The 16638-nt window shown below is 36.2% G+C and overlaps 1 protein-coding gene across 10 annotated transcripts in view; it reads right to left on the reverse strand.

The window, feature by feature from the left end:
- The window catches only part of LOC132698791 (uncharacterized), a 121284-nt gene that overhangs the window by 25680 nt on the left and 78966 nt on the right, over nucleotides 1–16638 (reverse strand). For 7 of the 10 annotated variants that reach the window (XM_060665058.1, XM_060665059.1, XM_060665064.1 and 4 more), the window contains 3 exons: nucleotides 1846–2045; nucleotides 389–548; nucleotides 229–329 (listed from right to left, as the gene is read on the reverse strand). In XM_060665058.1, coding sequence (XP_060521041.1) covers nucleotides 229–329; nucleotides 389–548; nucleotides 1846–2045 — 461 coding nt within the window. Of the gene's footprint in view, nucleotides 1–228; nucleotides 330–388; nucleotides 549–1845; nucleotides 2046–3013; nucleotides 3195–11644; nucleotides 11730–16638 lie in introns of those variants that run through there. The other 3 variants (XM_060665061.1, XM_060665068.1, XM_060665062.1) reach the window with 3 other exon arrangements.

A 16638-nucleotide genomic window follows, 5' to 3' on the forward strand; every position in this document is an offset into this window, starting at 1 on the left:
TACACTTTTAGATATCAACAAAAAGGATAGAATGATAAAATGTCCGTTTTATTTTATTTGGTCCGATTTTTATTTATTTTGGGGGTGAAGCTAGTTGTGTTCCCTTTGGTGGTGGTACCAAGCGACTTATCAAGTTTCGTACGTTTGAATTGAAATGTATTTGTAACGCCGTTTTTTAACGAAATTTTGATAACAAACAACGCCATACTAACGCTAATAAATACTAACCTTTTCCTCCTGTAAAAAACAATGCATTGCTTGAGTTACGTCAGTCGCGTGGATAGAGTTATGATAGGGGTTGGTACTATGATAACCCTCCTCTATAAGAGCTGCAAACGGTTAAACCAGGATATAGACACAGCGGTTCCGACGCTGACGAAGCACTTACTAAATAGTTTCCATACGCGCACGACATCCAACTGGAAGTAATCAAACAGACCGTACCAATGGAAAAGGTGTACGCATAGTACCGGCAGTGATCGTCCACCGGCAACGGTCTCTAGCGTGAAAGCGTTGAACGCCCATGCGCTGCTACGGTCCAGGATTTTCTGGAAAGCGTCGAAACATCACACTTCGCCAATGTGTCGAGTTTTAGCGAAAAAACATCAACGCACTTTCCGCATAGAAAATTTCATCCTATTCTCTCGGACCCTGAGGTTAAATTTAGCAACTTTTGTTAAAACGGGTGACGTGTTGTGCCTAAAAAGGCATCATCAGCCCAACAAAATTAAAAATATAAATATGCGATGGTTACTTCCACGGTTGGGCTGATTTTTATCAAGTGAGTCATGATTTAAATCAAACTCCGATTTTTTAAAATCTTTTTTGTTGCGGCCAACACAAAAAGCACAACGTAAAAATATCACAAATAAATAATATACGCTTTATGCTTCTGCTTTTTCGTTGTATAATAATTTTCCCCCTATTTCTATCCCAAATTTGAAGATTTGGATACGGCAATGTTGCAGCGGTTCCAATAGCAACGTCTTACGACTCTCTGGACCTATTGTAAAACTAAAAGCAGAAAAGTTTACTGAACAGCTTGGCATTATCGATTTTAAGGCTTCGGAAGAATGGTTGGGGTAGTTCAAACAGAGACATGGTATAAATTATGGACAGATAAGTGGCGAAGTCCGTGATGTCAACAGAAACGTTACTAACGATTGGCTGGAGAAGACGTGGCCAAAACTAGCAGAAAGTACCCTGCTGACGACATTTTTAATGCTGACGAAACTGGTTTTTTTTTTACAAAATGACGCCAGTGTGGGTTGAAAACTTTCTAAAGAACGTATAACAGTGTTAGTAGCTGCCAATATGAGTGGGAGAGAAAAAAGAAAGCTAGTCTATAACTTTTTATAACAAAAAAAAGTAGCCCCTTCAATTTCGCTATATAGAGTTTCGAGTGTAGTTGCTTCACGAGTTCCTGTACTTTTAGCATAGGCAGGGCCTCTATATGTCAGGTAGCTATATGGGTTAAACCTATGAGTTTATGAAAAATAACGCTTTGCGCCGATTTACAACCAAAAAAAATTCGCTTACAAGGCTTGAAGAACAAACTGCATTGCTTTTTCAGAGCTTAATTCCTTTTTTGCCTGACAATTTAAAAGTACTTCGACATGTTTTGGGAAAATACAGCCTTAAAAATCGCGCATCCAAACATCGACGATCTGTCAGCGGCCATGTTTGTTGCAAGCCGCAAGTTCTTATGGGTCCCACGTCAGAATTTGTAATTAGAGCTGTCATTGGTTAAAAATAAAAATTTAAATCACGAGCAAGCGCACGTTGAAAAAAATTTACATACTGTTTTAGTAGCTATCTGCTTTACCCTAACGATTCGACACTAACCTGAACCATTCCGTGATGAATATCATCAAGCATAGCGTGGTCCTGCGATAAAGACCTGGTGGTGAGTTTTTTGCGACGTCTTTTGTGCATGGTGAGAAATTTGCCGGAACATTGTGGGGTCGGGCATGTGCCCATCGCGTCCAGCAGTACCCAGTCTTCTTTCGAGAGGGATCGGTGCAACGAAGCGATCTCCGCCGGCACTGAAACCAAACAAACGAAACATTTTGAAAAATCGATCGAACTCGTTGTTTTAAACCGACGCTATCGCTACCAATCGATCTATTCCATTCAAAACATGTAGAAAGATAGACGATAGACTCTCATAAGTTGTGCGTACGTCAGAAAATGACATCGCACCTAGATCCTCTGACGTCACGTAGAGATAACATGACTGTTTTTTTTTTAACATAAAAATTGCAACTCCGTTGTTGTTCCAGTCCAATGATCCTCACTTAAACGGCAGTAAAAGTAACGCAATAACCTCAAATTTTCAATTGATTTTTATATATATTGCAACTTGATAACATTTTAGTTGGCTAACACTGTTTTGTTTTAAGAGATATCAAGATAAACAGAAAAACAAAGTGTAGGGTTAGTACCCAAGTTGCGCATAAAACAAAAAACATCTTTTTTTTAACGGAAGACCCTATATATTATATATGTGTTTAATAGAATATCTTGTGTAACACTCGTTTTTTTTATAACAGGGTTCTTTTCTTGCACCTTATTGTCATAAAGGTGTATTATATAGATTAATTGATCAAAGATCACGAATCAACGAATAAGTATTTGCAGCCGAACTAGGTTTACATCGTTATTAATAAAAACAGCGCTTTCATTTCACGTCGCTTCTCCTAAACGTTCCATAAAAAGTGCACTTTCTATATTAAATACGGATCCCCAATCACGAAAGCAGGCAACCAGCAATGCAAGGAAAGTTCATTGTCGAAATTTTATCGTATTTTGAATGAAACATATGAAATTTATTGCGCAATACCAATACGGTACGGATCGGATCGAACTATGCGATTTTTGTGGTCTGTGACGCATATTTCGGTGAAACTGGCTGACGATAAGGCGGCCGTCATCAAAAGCGGAACCTGCCTTTTTGCGCGATTCGTTTTTATCGTGCTCGTTATCGGCATAGTCTCTGGTCTATATCACTCACCACAGAAGACACCGCAAACACACATGTCATGTCCGCATGCTTAAAAAACGCATACGCAGCCGGCGATGGTGGCGTTTTCCTATGTCTCCGACTAAGTAGTTACCTTCGTCTCGCTATTAATCACGACGGCCGATTTCGGCTATGTTTTTTTTTTAATAACCGATAGCGAAGCATAAATCTCGGACGCGAACGCGTCTTCGTCGCGCACTGGACTACTCAAAGTCAACGGCTCGAGCTCGATCACGCCAAGAATAACATTTCTTCGGGGGAGCCGTCTCGGTCCAAGGCCGACTTTGTTGCGGGCAGGGGTACGCCGGCTCGGTGACGTCAATGCGTCCAGTGACGTATGGAGCGCGAAGAACAAAGGAAACCATGGTTTATCGCTTTTCCACGCGTTAACGGCTATTTGGCCGCACGCATACGCCTTTTCCTACGCTTTTCTTCTATAAACGCGGCCAAGACAAGCCTTTCTCTCAGTGACCGATTCATATTTGACGTTTCTCGTTCGGCTTTCTTCTTTTTACGGCGCGCAGTGGATTGAAGAGCACCGGGACGTTGGAAATTAGAAAACAGTGGCAACGAGAGATATAATTCTGTAAATAAAAAACCAAATATTTCCGGTCATTATATTATATAAAAATATATAGGTAATACAAACATTATAAACACTTATTAATGTTTAATTTATCTTGTTAACTTGTTAATTGGCTGTAACTTTTTTGTTTTTACAGATATCAAAGTAAACCAAAAACCAAAATGTAGGGCTAGCAGCGACGTATAAAACAAAACACTATCAATTTTCTGACCCTGTTTATTATATATGTGTTTATATTTTTATATTTATTTTTCATTTTTATTATACTATATTTTAATCAACTCATTGTTGATAAATTTACAAATTAAAGTAGAACAAAAACACTAAAAATGACAAGACACACTAAAGTAAAAAACTCTACAACTAATCTAAATACTGCTGTATGTGATCACCATATTCCTGAACACATTTCTTATACATTCTAATTGTATGATGTCTTGCATTTAGTAACGTTTCCGGATTGGTTGTCTCTGAAATCTTTTGCCGAAGTTCCACGACATTATTACAAAGAGTTCGGTGCACGTGATTTTTTATGTGTCCCAAAAAGAAAAAATCCATTAAAGTTAAGTTGGGGCTGTTGGATGGATTTTAGAGATGTCACTGAACATCTACGTGATGTTTATAGGGATATTCTAATCTCAACACACGGTCCAGTCAACTGACCCCCCACGGTCACCGGACTTGACACCGTAAGATTTTTTCGTTTGGGGGTCCGTGAAAGACCGTGTTTATGTAACTCCTGCAAGAATTACAGCGGAGAATATCGGCTGCATTTGAATTTGAATGTAATGCCAGGGAGTGTCATATAAAAGATGGAGGACATTTTGAAAACACTCTATTAAAGTTTCATTTTAAATTAAATTGGTTATTAAGAAAATATCTATTGCACTTATTTAGTTCAAATAAATACAAAACTCCAGTTCCAAAATAAATAAATATGGTTATTTGTGTCAATGTTAAATTTGTCTTACAGTAAAACACATTGATACACTACTTTCAAATCTATTCTTTTTTTTCACAATATTGTGTTTAATTATCCCAAAAAATGACACATCCGAAAAGAAAAAAAATATTTCTATTCTTTTGTTCATCTGAGTTTTCGGTAAATTGTGCTTGTAGCTTATGACGTATTTATACATACAAATAGTTATGTTAGCTTTTGACTGTATCCCCGTATCCCAAAAGCATATCAATTTTTTATCATAATAAAACCATTCAACAAAAAATTCTAATCGTTGAATCCAAGAGAAACTCTTCCTTGAATTTTACTTTTTCTTAAATACTAATCTGTTTTTTTTTTCACTGTATGAGCTTGTCGAAAATTTCTTCTTCGTTATTAATTAACAACTAACAATGAGAAGAAGCAAGGTAATATTTTTTTATAAAAATGTATTTACGTATTTAGTTTTTTCCCTTCTGTGAACTTATTTTTTAACGGACTGAAATAATACAAAAAAATTAAATATCATTTTACCGAAACTTCAAACTTTTCTTTATAACACTTACCTTGTAGGAAATCTTCTGATGTTACTGAATGATTTGCTGTTGAAAGCCATTTTACAATGTTTCTGAATTCTGTGGATTATGTTCCCGGACATCACCAGCGCTATCAAAATGACTTAAAACCATTCTTAAAAGTCTTACGCCTCTTTCAATCTTATTGTTAAACCCATTATAGTTAACTGGGTTGACTGAATAATATGAATGTGTTTATTATTATGTATAAGAGTAGATAGCTTCCATTTAATTATAGTGTATTATGCAACCAGTGCGGTAAACGGCATTTGACTCACGAGTTTATTTGACACGAGCGGAGCGAGTGTTTAATAAAACAAGTGAGTTAAAAAGCTAACCGAACGTGTTGCATTCTACAATTTTTCTACGACCGTTAGTTTTTTGGGTACATGACTGTCAGAATTGACAAACGTCAAAATTCAAAGCGTGGTAAATATCTCCAAAACCATCCGATTGCTGCGGTAAAATCCCGAAAATGTCCGAAGTGGAAGCGGATTCGTGGAAAACGAAACTGACGTGGTAAAGTGACGCTTCCCGCACACTAGATCGGTACGTAATTAGGAATTTTACAGACGGGAGTAGAAAAAATTAATTATACACTTTTCGTGCACGGTTAAAATGTGCACCACATTATTTACATTGCTGATTTTTTAATTATTATTTGTGAATGCACTATACACGCGTCACGATTTTAAGGCACACAAGTTGTTCGAAATAAGAAATCGGAGGAGATTGATTTTGACCATAGTTGGTGTACGTGTGTACGCGGCCTTAGCGAATTTAAAATGTAAAATCCAATTTCTTTTTTATACGCCATCAAGATGTAATTACCGTTATTAATTGGCCGACACGGTCCACATTTTTGTGCGAGCGCACTTTCTTTCGAAACGCATCGAAGCGTTAGATGCTTCTGCTTCAAAAAAATCTCCGATTCCAGAACTCAATCAAAATTACCCTTTTCACTTTTTCCATGCCCAACCTAAAGGCTAGTAATTCCACAGCCTATTTGGGTTTACTGACGGGCAAGTTTCTGCTTCAAACTTCGTAGTATGACCCCTTTTGGACGACTTTGTTTTAATGATTAATAATTAATTAAAGAGATAAATGCTTTCTCTTTAATGAAACTCTGTTTAGCAGTAAAGGACCGCCCACGAAACATAACGATTTTCTAAAACCAATATTGGAAAAAATAGCCAAAATACTGATTTACAGCTTCGACAAGTTCTATGTTGCTCTTAAATCTTTTACCGCCACTTTTTGAGGTTGGGAAACAGGTAATTGTCGCCGGAGGCTAAGTCTGGAGAGCAGGAAGGTAATTGATCGTTAAGCAATACATTTGAATGTCTCATTTTGTTAATCTCGTAATAGTTAAGTCTAAAAAATTAATAGAGTTATCCTCTTCGATCTCGATAGCGAATTTTATACGATTATGTAATAAGTTAATGTAATTTTAAAAAGAATTCAATTGTCTGTCCGTTCCTACAAAGCAAGCAAAGACATCGTCCATTGTATCTATACCACCATAGAAAACTTTTACTTAAAGGATGTTCTAGTATGATATTTTACAAATTATCCATAAAAATCTCTGCTAACAAAGGACTAAGTGGGTTTCCCATAATCAAACCTTCCTTAGAGATGCAAATCTGTCAATTAAATTCAAAATAATTTTGGTCTAAAGATAATATTAAGCAATCTAATAAATCTTGTTTCACCAATGGGCTAATCTGTTTTCAAGTTAGGATGAAATCTACTAAATCTATCACATCCATAGATGGAATATTGGAAAATAAGTTACCTTTTTCAAGGTAATGGATGTATACAATTTCTTTCTTTGCAGTTGGTTCCACTGTTTTCACTGTTCCTCATTTTCGGGAGTGTAGTGATGGACCCAAGTCTCATCAACAGTTATCGAGCATTAGCAAAAGCGGTACCCACCTTGCACACAGCTTTTCCATGCTTAAATGGTTGGGACACGGTCAGCTGACGACCTACAGGTAGCAGCTATCTCATGCACTTTCAACTTGCAAGTCTATGATGCTCACACGACCTTTTCAAAATTCAGAAACCCACTGCTTAGTTGAATATGATGGATAGAAGTCTCCTAGTGTCGAATCCGTCTCTTTAATTTGTTTTGGTGTAAGACGTTTCAAATACTTTTGACCGCCCCCTCGTATGTCGATAGGGTTTCTCGCTTGTGAAATGGTATTCTTCGAACTTGACGCAAAACATCTTTTATTGAATTCCTATTCGCCTGGTTCACATGCAAGCGAAGAACGAGAATAGATACGGTAGGATAAGGGTGTAGATAGTAGCCTTTCAGAATTCACTGTACCTATGTTTAACTAATATCCAAGTTAGATTGATGCGGACATAGTCGACAACATTAATGATTTTCTTAGTTCCTTAACGCTAGATTTCTGCCAATTATAGTAATCTAGTCACCTATTAAAAAGTCAGTTTCTAAAAGAGCCTGATGTAATTATGCTAAGGGTGTAGGTAGGTAGATACGTAGGTAAGATTGTTCTTAAGCTCGAAATGAACAAAAATTCAAAAATGTGAACGATTATGATCATCAATTTTATTTTATATAAAGCCAGAGGTACTCCTTTATTATTAAATCCGTTCTTCAGAGAACCTATAATTTTTTACCCATACCACAGACTTAGTTGAATAAGTATAAATATAAATAACTAATATATAAAACTAATATAACATAAAACTAACGTCTTAAAAATGTACCACTAAAACTAAAAGCAGAAAAGTTTGCCGAACAGCTTGGAAGGATGGTTGGGGAAGTTCAAACAGAGACATGGCATAAATTATTGACAGATAAGTGGCGAAGCCCGTGATGTCGACAGAAACGTCACTAACGACTGGCTGCAGAAAACGTGGCCAAAACTACCAGAAAAGTATCCTGCTGACGACATTTTCAATGCTGACGAAACTGGTATTTTTTACAAAATGACAATGAAAAACTATCTACAGAACGTATAACAGTGTTAATAGCTGCCAAATGATCGAGTCTGAATACAAATTTTCCATTAATATGCTGGATGCTGTCAACTTTATCAGCAAAGCTTGAAAAGAGGTGACAGCAGAAACAATTTAACACTCCTATTTTCATGCAGGGCTTATTACCGAGATAGAATGCGAACAGCAGTTTCAAACAACAATTACGTTTACAAGTGAGGATTTTATGGTGATAGATTAGGATTTGCCTACAACAGCAGATGTGACAGAGGAAGCCATATTACAACAAGCAAGAAAGGGTGAGGAAGAGCACTAAGAAGAAGATGAAGAAGTTGATCTGGGACCACCATCAATCATTCAACAAGCCCTATATTCAAATAAGCTGCTAGAGAAATTTTTTATGTATCACGGGGAAGAAATGGTTAAAATACAAGCGAAAGTAAGAGATGCGTATTGGCATACTAAAAAAATTCAAAAGAAAATGGCCGTTTATTTAAAACATTAAATGTAGTTCTTAAATATTAATATAAAATGTTTCATATGTATATAAAATAATTAAATATTACAGAACACGTATGCGTATTGTTATTTTTAAAGTGCCTACGAAACCAAAAAATCGTAAAAAGTTTTTTATTCATTGACACATATTTTCCTTCATTTTTGGTTTATTACGTTCTGGTTGCGACCCTAGACAAACGGCCTTTATCGCAACCAAAAGGTGAAGTCACTAACGGCGGCATCTGTGAAGCGTCGGGCCAGCGTCGAGGCTTATAATTATTATTCTTATTATTATGGAAAAATTGGAAGAAGATGCTGTCATAAAATACTTCTATTTGAAAGGTTTTACACCAAAACAAATTAAAGAAGAGATGGTTTCAACACCAAGGGACTCCTCTCCATCATATTCAACTCTTGAGCAGTGGGTCGAGGCGACAGACAACTATTTGAATATGGAAAAGCTGTGTGCAAGGTGGGTATCGCGATTGCTAATGCTCTATTCGAAAAAAAAAAAACAACATAAATGTTGATGAGACTTGGGTTCATCACTACACTCGTGAAAATGAGGACCAGTCAAAACAGTGGATTGCAAAAAACAAATCGACTTTTTTATTCTTCCGTTGCCGAATTCAATTTCCGAACACCCTGTATAAATAAAGCAACAATTTTTTTCTAAACATCCGTTTTTCTCGGTCAGGCCGGAAACTTTTCCAATCCGAGTTTTTGCACGTGTACCGATAGGTTTCATTAAAAAGTGCAGGAAAATTAGCGTTGTTTTTGTATTAATTCGCAAAACTTACCGGAATATCCCGAGGAAGTGGACATGCGAGCGATACGCTCAATCAAAAATAAATTAGCAATGTCGAATGTAATTCGCCTGTGCTTGGATGTACTCCTTCGGGCTCCGGCACCCCGGAAACTCCCACACCTTACCCGGAGAGCCGGCTTCCGGTCACAATTACCCGACTTTCGGTGTTAACGGCACAGAACACTGTATTAGTTACGTGCCTAGCTTGTCAAGCGTATCGATCGATCTTTTAAATAAAAAAGTGCGTTTAATTTAAGGCCCGGCTGACGCGTTTTGTATACGCAGTGAGCCAAAATCGCAACCTTTACGTTTATACAGTCTTCTTTCCCCAGCACTTCTTAGATATATCAGGTGACACAAGAAAGTGTTCGATTCAAGGGAGAGTTTCCTCTGAGATTCAACGAATAGAATTTTTTGTGCGATAGATATTTAAAAAAATAAATTAGAACTAAAAGTTCAGATTTTCACGAAATTATATATTTTCAAATGACAATTGTTTCGACAACACCGTGTCTTTATCAAATGTAATATTTACAAACTACCTGCTACTATATATTGATTGATTATATGATAATTGATCGTTAAGCAATACATTTGAATGTCTCATTTTGTTAATCTCCATGGCTTCTAATAAATTTAATTTTCTACTTTTTGTGGCTGTATGTAAATTATAAAAATTGTGGTCAACCTGTGGACACCTGATTTTTGAGATTTTGAACACTTCGTTTTATTGTTTTTTAAAAATTTTCCTATTGTGTTGTTAGTTCTGAAAGCTATTTTTAAACCACATTTTGACAAATGTTTTGACACTTTTTCACTGGGTTCTCCTATGTATGTAATTGTTTTAAATTGTTCGTGTTCTGTATTAGGTTTCGGATAAATTGAGTTTACTGTTGTCTGTATAATTTTATCTATAATTCACGGATTGTAACCGTTGTTCAGTGCAATTGTTGTAATTTTCTGTTGAGAGTGGCGTATTAAGAAGTCTGTGTATAAAAGAGTGAAATGCAGCCATTTTGTGTGTATAAGGGTGATTTGAGTTGTTATGTATGACTGTGTCCGTGTGAAGGTTTATGATAAATGGAAAAATCTCAGTTGTTTGCTTTTGCTTTTTCGTAATAGTTAAGTCTCAAAAATTAATAGAGTTATCCTGTTCAATCTCGATAGTGAATTTTATACGATTATGTAATGAATTAATGTAATTTAAAAAAGAATTCGATTTGTCTGTCTGTTGCAACAAAGCTAGCAAAGACATCATCCCCGTATCTATACCACCATAGAAAACTTTTATTTAAAGGATGTTCTAGGATAATATTTTCCAAATTATCCATAAAAATCTCAGCTAACAAAGGACTAAGTGAGTTGGCCATAATCAAACGTTCTTTAGAGATTAAATTCAAAATAATTTTGGTCTAAAGAGGCTATTAAGCAATCTAATAAATCTTGTTTCACCAATGGGTTAACCTGATTGCGAGTGACGGTGAAATCTACTAAATCTATCACATCCATAGGTGGAACACTGGAAAATAAGTTTTGTACATTAAAAAACAGTGTTGCGTTGGAAGGGATTTTGATATCTTTAATTTTGTTGACTAATATAGAATAACAGAATTTTTTATTGCAAATTTTGGTTTAAAATCTGTGTGGAACTTTAAAATATTAACTAATGTTGTCGAGAGTTTAACTGTTGGAGCTGTTACATAGACCAGTTGTGGCTAAATTAATAAATAAATATGAAACAATTGACATAAAAATTTTGACTTTGAAGTTTATGTTTATTATTAGCGTCACACAACACAGCATATGTTACTTTTATAATACGACTCATTTGCTTCATTGCTGACTTTTAATAATTATTATCTTGTGTTGAAATTTTAGTTGCTTTTTTAAATTAAATCCGATTTTTCGAAAGTTGACTTGGCATTGCATTATGTATAGTTTCTTTTGGCGGAATTTATACAAGGCATTGAATATACATCATTTGACTTTTTTTGTGACGAAATTAGTCTCTTAATAGGCATAGGTTTTAAGAGATTAGAGTGAATATTTGTTTAGGTATTAATTTTGTTTCAGCTCAATATAGTTATGAAATTTTAAGTTTCATGTTTTGTACGCTGTTTTGTTTTCATTTTCTTTTATAAACAATTCCACATAGTTGCTTCATAATTTCCTGTACTGTCCGCATAGGCAGGGCCTCTATATGTCTAGTAGCTACATGGCTAACGCGTGTAATTCAAAAGCAAACCTTACGGCGCGCCACGCTGGACTCCGGCTTACAGTGCACACACATGAATAACACACACTCGATAGCGAATGTCGCAAAACTTGCAGTCGCGGTTCATCGTAACCCGGTTTTATGAGCGCGTTACGGGGTTATTTTTATAAATTCGCCGCAATTCCACTTATCCGAAGTTGATTTTTCCGCGAACGCGGCTGCCGCCGAATTTCCCGCGTTCCAAAAAACGGCATAGCGTCAAAAGTGTGCCGAACAAACAATTGAAAACGGCGACGGAGATTTTCCGGAAACAAGACGCGCGTCGCGACTTCTATCTTGATATGGTCTGGCCATCCCACCCGGAGCCTTCCTTCCGGCCGCAGTTTCAAAAGACTGGCTCCTCCGGATTTGATCGCGTTTGGATATTTATATAAAACAAATGATCACACATAACATGTCACCGTTCTGTTAATGAGTTGAAGATTTACACCATTACAGTGAAAGCTCTCCTTGCGGACAGCTCCTATAAGCAGACATCTCTTTTAATCGGACAAAGTTCCTGGAACCGAATTTCAGCATATCATTTTTAATGTTGAATGCATTCCGATAAGCGGACGCTCTTATAAACGGACGCGGACACTAAATTTTTTCTGAAAGTGATTTTTAGTTCCGTTTATTACAATGTATAAGGTTGTTCGGAAAGTCATTTCGTTTTTTCCCGTCAGAGGACTTAATTACGTTTTTTCGAAACCAACTTCAAACTTAAGCCGCATAACCATTATATGTCTTGAGAGCTAATATTGCAAGGCTTGTGTGTGAAAAAGTTCTATTAATTCTACGCAGTAGTTTTTGGTTGGTGCCCTTTTAAATATGAAGAGCAATAAGCAGCATTTTCGTCATATTTTACTTTTTTACTTCAGAAAAGGTAAAAATGCTGTCCAAGCGAGAAAAAAATTGACGGATGTGTATGGAGAAGGCATGTTAACAGTACGCCAGTGCCAGAACTGGTTTGCAAAATTTCGATCCGGCAATTTTGATGTCGAAGATGCACCACGGTCTGGAAGGCCGGTCGAAGCTGACAAAGATGCGATAAAGGCATTAGTTGATGCAAATCGGCGAATAACCACACGAGAGATCGGTGAGAGATTAAATTTGTCGAATTCGACTGTTTATGGCCATTTGAAAGGCATGGGCTTAACCTCGAAGCTCGATGTGTGGGTGCCCCATGTCCTTACGGAGCGAAATTTGTGTCGTCGCGTTGACGTGTGTGATTCGCTCCTCAAACGTCAAGAAAATGATCCATTTTTGAAGCGGATTATTACTGGGGACGAAAAATGGGTTGTATACAACAATGTTAAACGCAAGAGGTCATGGAGCAGAAAAGATGAACCGGCTCAAAGCGTGTCAAAAGCCAACATTTACCAAAAAAAGGTTTTTTGAGCTTTTGCCGGACAATACAACGATTAATTCAGAAGTCTATTGTCATCAACTGGACAAATTGAATGATTCACTTAAAGAGAAGAGGCCCGAATTAATCAACAGGAAGGGTGTAGTGTTCCACCAGGATAATGCGAGACCTCACACAAGTTTGGTCACTCGCCAAAAACTTTTACAGCTTGAATGGGACGTACTGCAACATCCACCATATTCTCCAGATCTGGCGCCTTCCGACTACTATTTGTTCCGGTCCCTGCAAAATTTTTTGGATGGCAAAACCTTTACCTCAAATGAAGATGTCAAAAACCACCTGAACCAGTTTTTTGCCAGTAAGGACCAAAACTTTTATGAGAGGGGAATTATGTTACTGCCAAAAAGATGGCAAAAGGTGTTGGACCAGAATGGCCAATATATAATTTAATAAAATATTTATTCATTATACGAAAACTGTCTTTCATGTTCCCAAAAAAAAAAAACGAAATGACTTTTCGAACAACCCAATAGCTACATAAAATTCGGTAATTCCCTGTTTTTTATCAGGTGATTCCCCATTTACACATTTCGTTTGCTAGCCTGCATTTAATGATGTGTTTGGTCTTCAGATTCGTAGTTGATATTGGAGTTATTTTATAATTTTACGTAAAATGGCGTCGAAAAAAAGGAAAAGATGGAAGTTGTTAACATTTTAGACAAAGAAAGTTCGTCATTTGGCAAAGAGGTTTAATACTGGGAAAGCGCAAGCAGCTGAAATAGCCAAAAATAAGGAAGATATCAGAAGTAAATGGCAATCTGGAACTTTGGCTATAAACAAAAGATGTTTTGAGTGGTTTGTGAAAGCTAGAAATCTGATTACAACATTCCAATCTCAGTGCCGTTACTGAATATGAAAGCTAATGAAATTGCGACTACTTTGGGCTACAATAATTTCAGTGCGTCCGACGGGTGGCTTCAAAAGCGGCGCAAGACACATAATGTTAGTTTTAAATGCATATCTGGTGAAGCTGCTGCAGTAAATTAAGTTGATGTGCCACAGTTTTTGGAAAAACGTCCTTTCTCGTTGCTTGGCTACAAACCAGAAGATATGTACAACGCAGACGAAAGTGGACTTTTTTTTCGTGCATTGCCCGACAAAACTTTGTCTCTCAAAGGAGAAACATGTGTGGGTGGAAAGTTGTCTAAAGACAGACTAACCATTTTATTCTGTGCAAATATGGTCGGTGAAAAATACGATTTGATTGTGATCGGGAGAACAATGATATTAATTGGATCTACCAGCCACTTGGAAATCCAATAAAAAGGCATGGATAACTCGAGAAACCATGTCTGAGTAGTTGCTCCAATTCGACCGGAAAATGGGAATCCAAAGAAGCCATTATGAACTGAAATTAAAAAATTATATTTTTACCGCCTAACACAACATCAGTTCGTCAGCCCTTGGATCAGGGTATCACACAAAACAGTTTTAATCGTCTCCTGAAGATGCCAACTTGAGTACGTAAAATTGAGTTTCGGTTTGTGGTAAAACGCGTTATTGTGTGTTACACACTATAATTTAAGCGGGTTATTTACGGCATAATAATAAAACTCGGGCAGAATTTTTGAATCTTTTCAATACGTTGTGACGAATTACCCGTCAAACAAGGCCCATATACGACGTCATAGTGATTAACGAGAGAACAAGCGCATCACATAAGTTTTTTTTTAAGATTTCGAGTTAGAATATGCCTTGAGCTATTCAACCCTTTTAAACTAAAATTAACCCCAAATTTTTTGCCTCGTTTTGAAGTGGAAGAGTAATATTGTTTATTTTTATGATTACTTCAGAAGCAAGACGCATCACATCCACCGGCCGACCAAAAAACATTACCGAGGATTTTTTTGGGGTTAAACGCAAACCGTGATCTCTGCAAATTCTGTCAATTCGTTGATGGTGACTGTCGATATTTTGGCACTCAAGCTGCAACCGACAGGGCCCAAAAACATCAGCATATGATTGCATCAAAAACCTTAGAATAATCGAATACAACCAACAGAGTGCACTCACCTTCATCAATCCCTCTAATGATGTCATCTGTCACATTAAGAATCGGTGTAGCACAAGATTTTCCAGTAAAGATTTGCAATAATTTTAAGCTCACACCTAGACCCAATTCTTGCAGATCAAAACTAACCAAAACTCTTCGCAGTTTTTAACTCTATGCTGAAGATGGCTACTCCCAAAACCATTATAATAAAAAAAATTAACAATAATAATACTATAATAGGATACTTTGATCATTTAGAAGCTCTTATGAATATGGAAATATAAACTTCATTTTTTTTTTTGCTCTAAAATCCTGACCGGATGTCACTTTTCACGTGACTGATTCCGGAAAATGAAAATAGCGCATTTGCAAAGGGCAATTCGTATTTTCATACAATTGTGAAGGAAAAATATAATTTTTGAAATATACAACTGATTTTGGATAAACGAAATTTTTAATTCGATAATTTTGATGCTTATATCGCCGCTAGAGGGCGTTTTGGGACAACACTACAAATACAATTTATTTCCTCAAAAAATATACTTTATTGCAATAAATAAAGCCAAATAAGGGTCTCACCTACAATATCAGTAAAAGAAAAGACAGCTTCGGCTTCAGGAGCTTCGACTCGCATGTCAACATCACGATATTAATTCTTTTACGAATCAGTAGGAGGCGCTCCATGCCAAAAACAGCTATCTTTATGATTATGTCGAAAATTTTAAATATAATGGTATAAATATTTTTAGCTAGGATGAAAGAGCTTAAAAAAACACAGCAAGTAGTGGAGTTATAAATAAAAATGAGTTCATTAAACTTATTTTTCAACAGTAGTATAGTAATAGTACCAGAAATGTCAGACGTGTAGTGAGATGAGTGAGTTAAATTTATTAATATATTACATTTTTTTGTCAACATTCAAGGAATTTGAATGGCTGAAGCTGCTCCTTCTACACAGAGAAGGCTGTAGCTTTGTATTGAGAATGAGGGACGCCAGATTAAACATTTGGGAAGTCATTTTGTTTAGTGTTACGTTTTCTTTATTGTTAGATTTTGTTTAGTGTTAGGTTTTGATTGAATTAAAATAAGTTTATACAGTTCATGCCGTAATTATTACGGAACTCATCCCAGACATCAATTTATTGAGGTATTTTCTGAATAATTCTTTTTAACCTAATATCCTCTCAATTATGTTTTATATATAAAATAAAATAAAAGCAATATCGAACTTTTACTAAAAATTATGTCATCTCTTGGTTATCTCTAATACTGCTTCTATTATACCTAGGTAATATTTTTTAATTAATCTTTTTCTAAACCAATATTTCACCCTTCCACCACCCTTAATTTGACGAGATAGAAAGAAATAGTTCAAACAAAAAAGTTTCCTTATCTGGAGTAGATTAAAACTAATTTCGATATACGCTAATTTGGAATATTTTTGAGAAAACCCATTTTTTATATTTTACAGTGGAGGTTGCGCTCCCTAGCGGCCATTTTATGAACTTGAAAATAATTTCAGCTCTTGCTCCGGGTGTGACGGCTAGCCGCTACGATTTCCGA

This window comes from Cylas formicarius, unplaced genomic scaffold (genome assembly GCF_029955315.1).
Source record: "Cylas formicarius isolate icCylForm1 unplaced genomic scaffold, icCylForm1.1 PGA_scaffold_2__14_contigs__length_35257938, whole genome shotgun sequence".
Classification (NCBI taxonomy): Eukaryota; Metazoa; Arthropoda; class Insecta; order Coleoptera; family Brentidae; genus Cylas; species Cylas formicarius.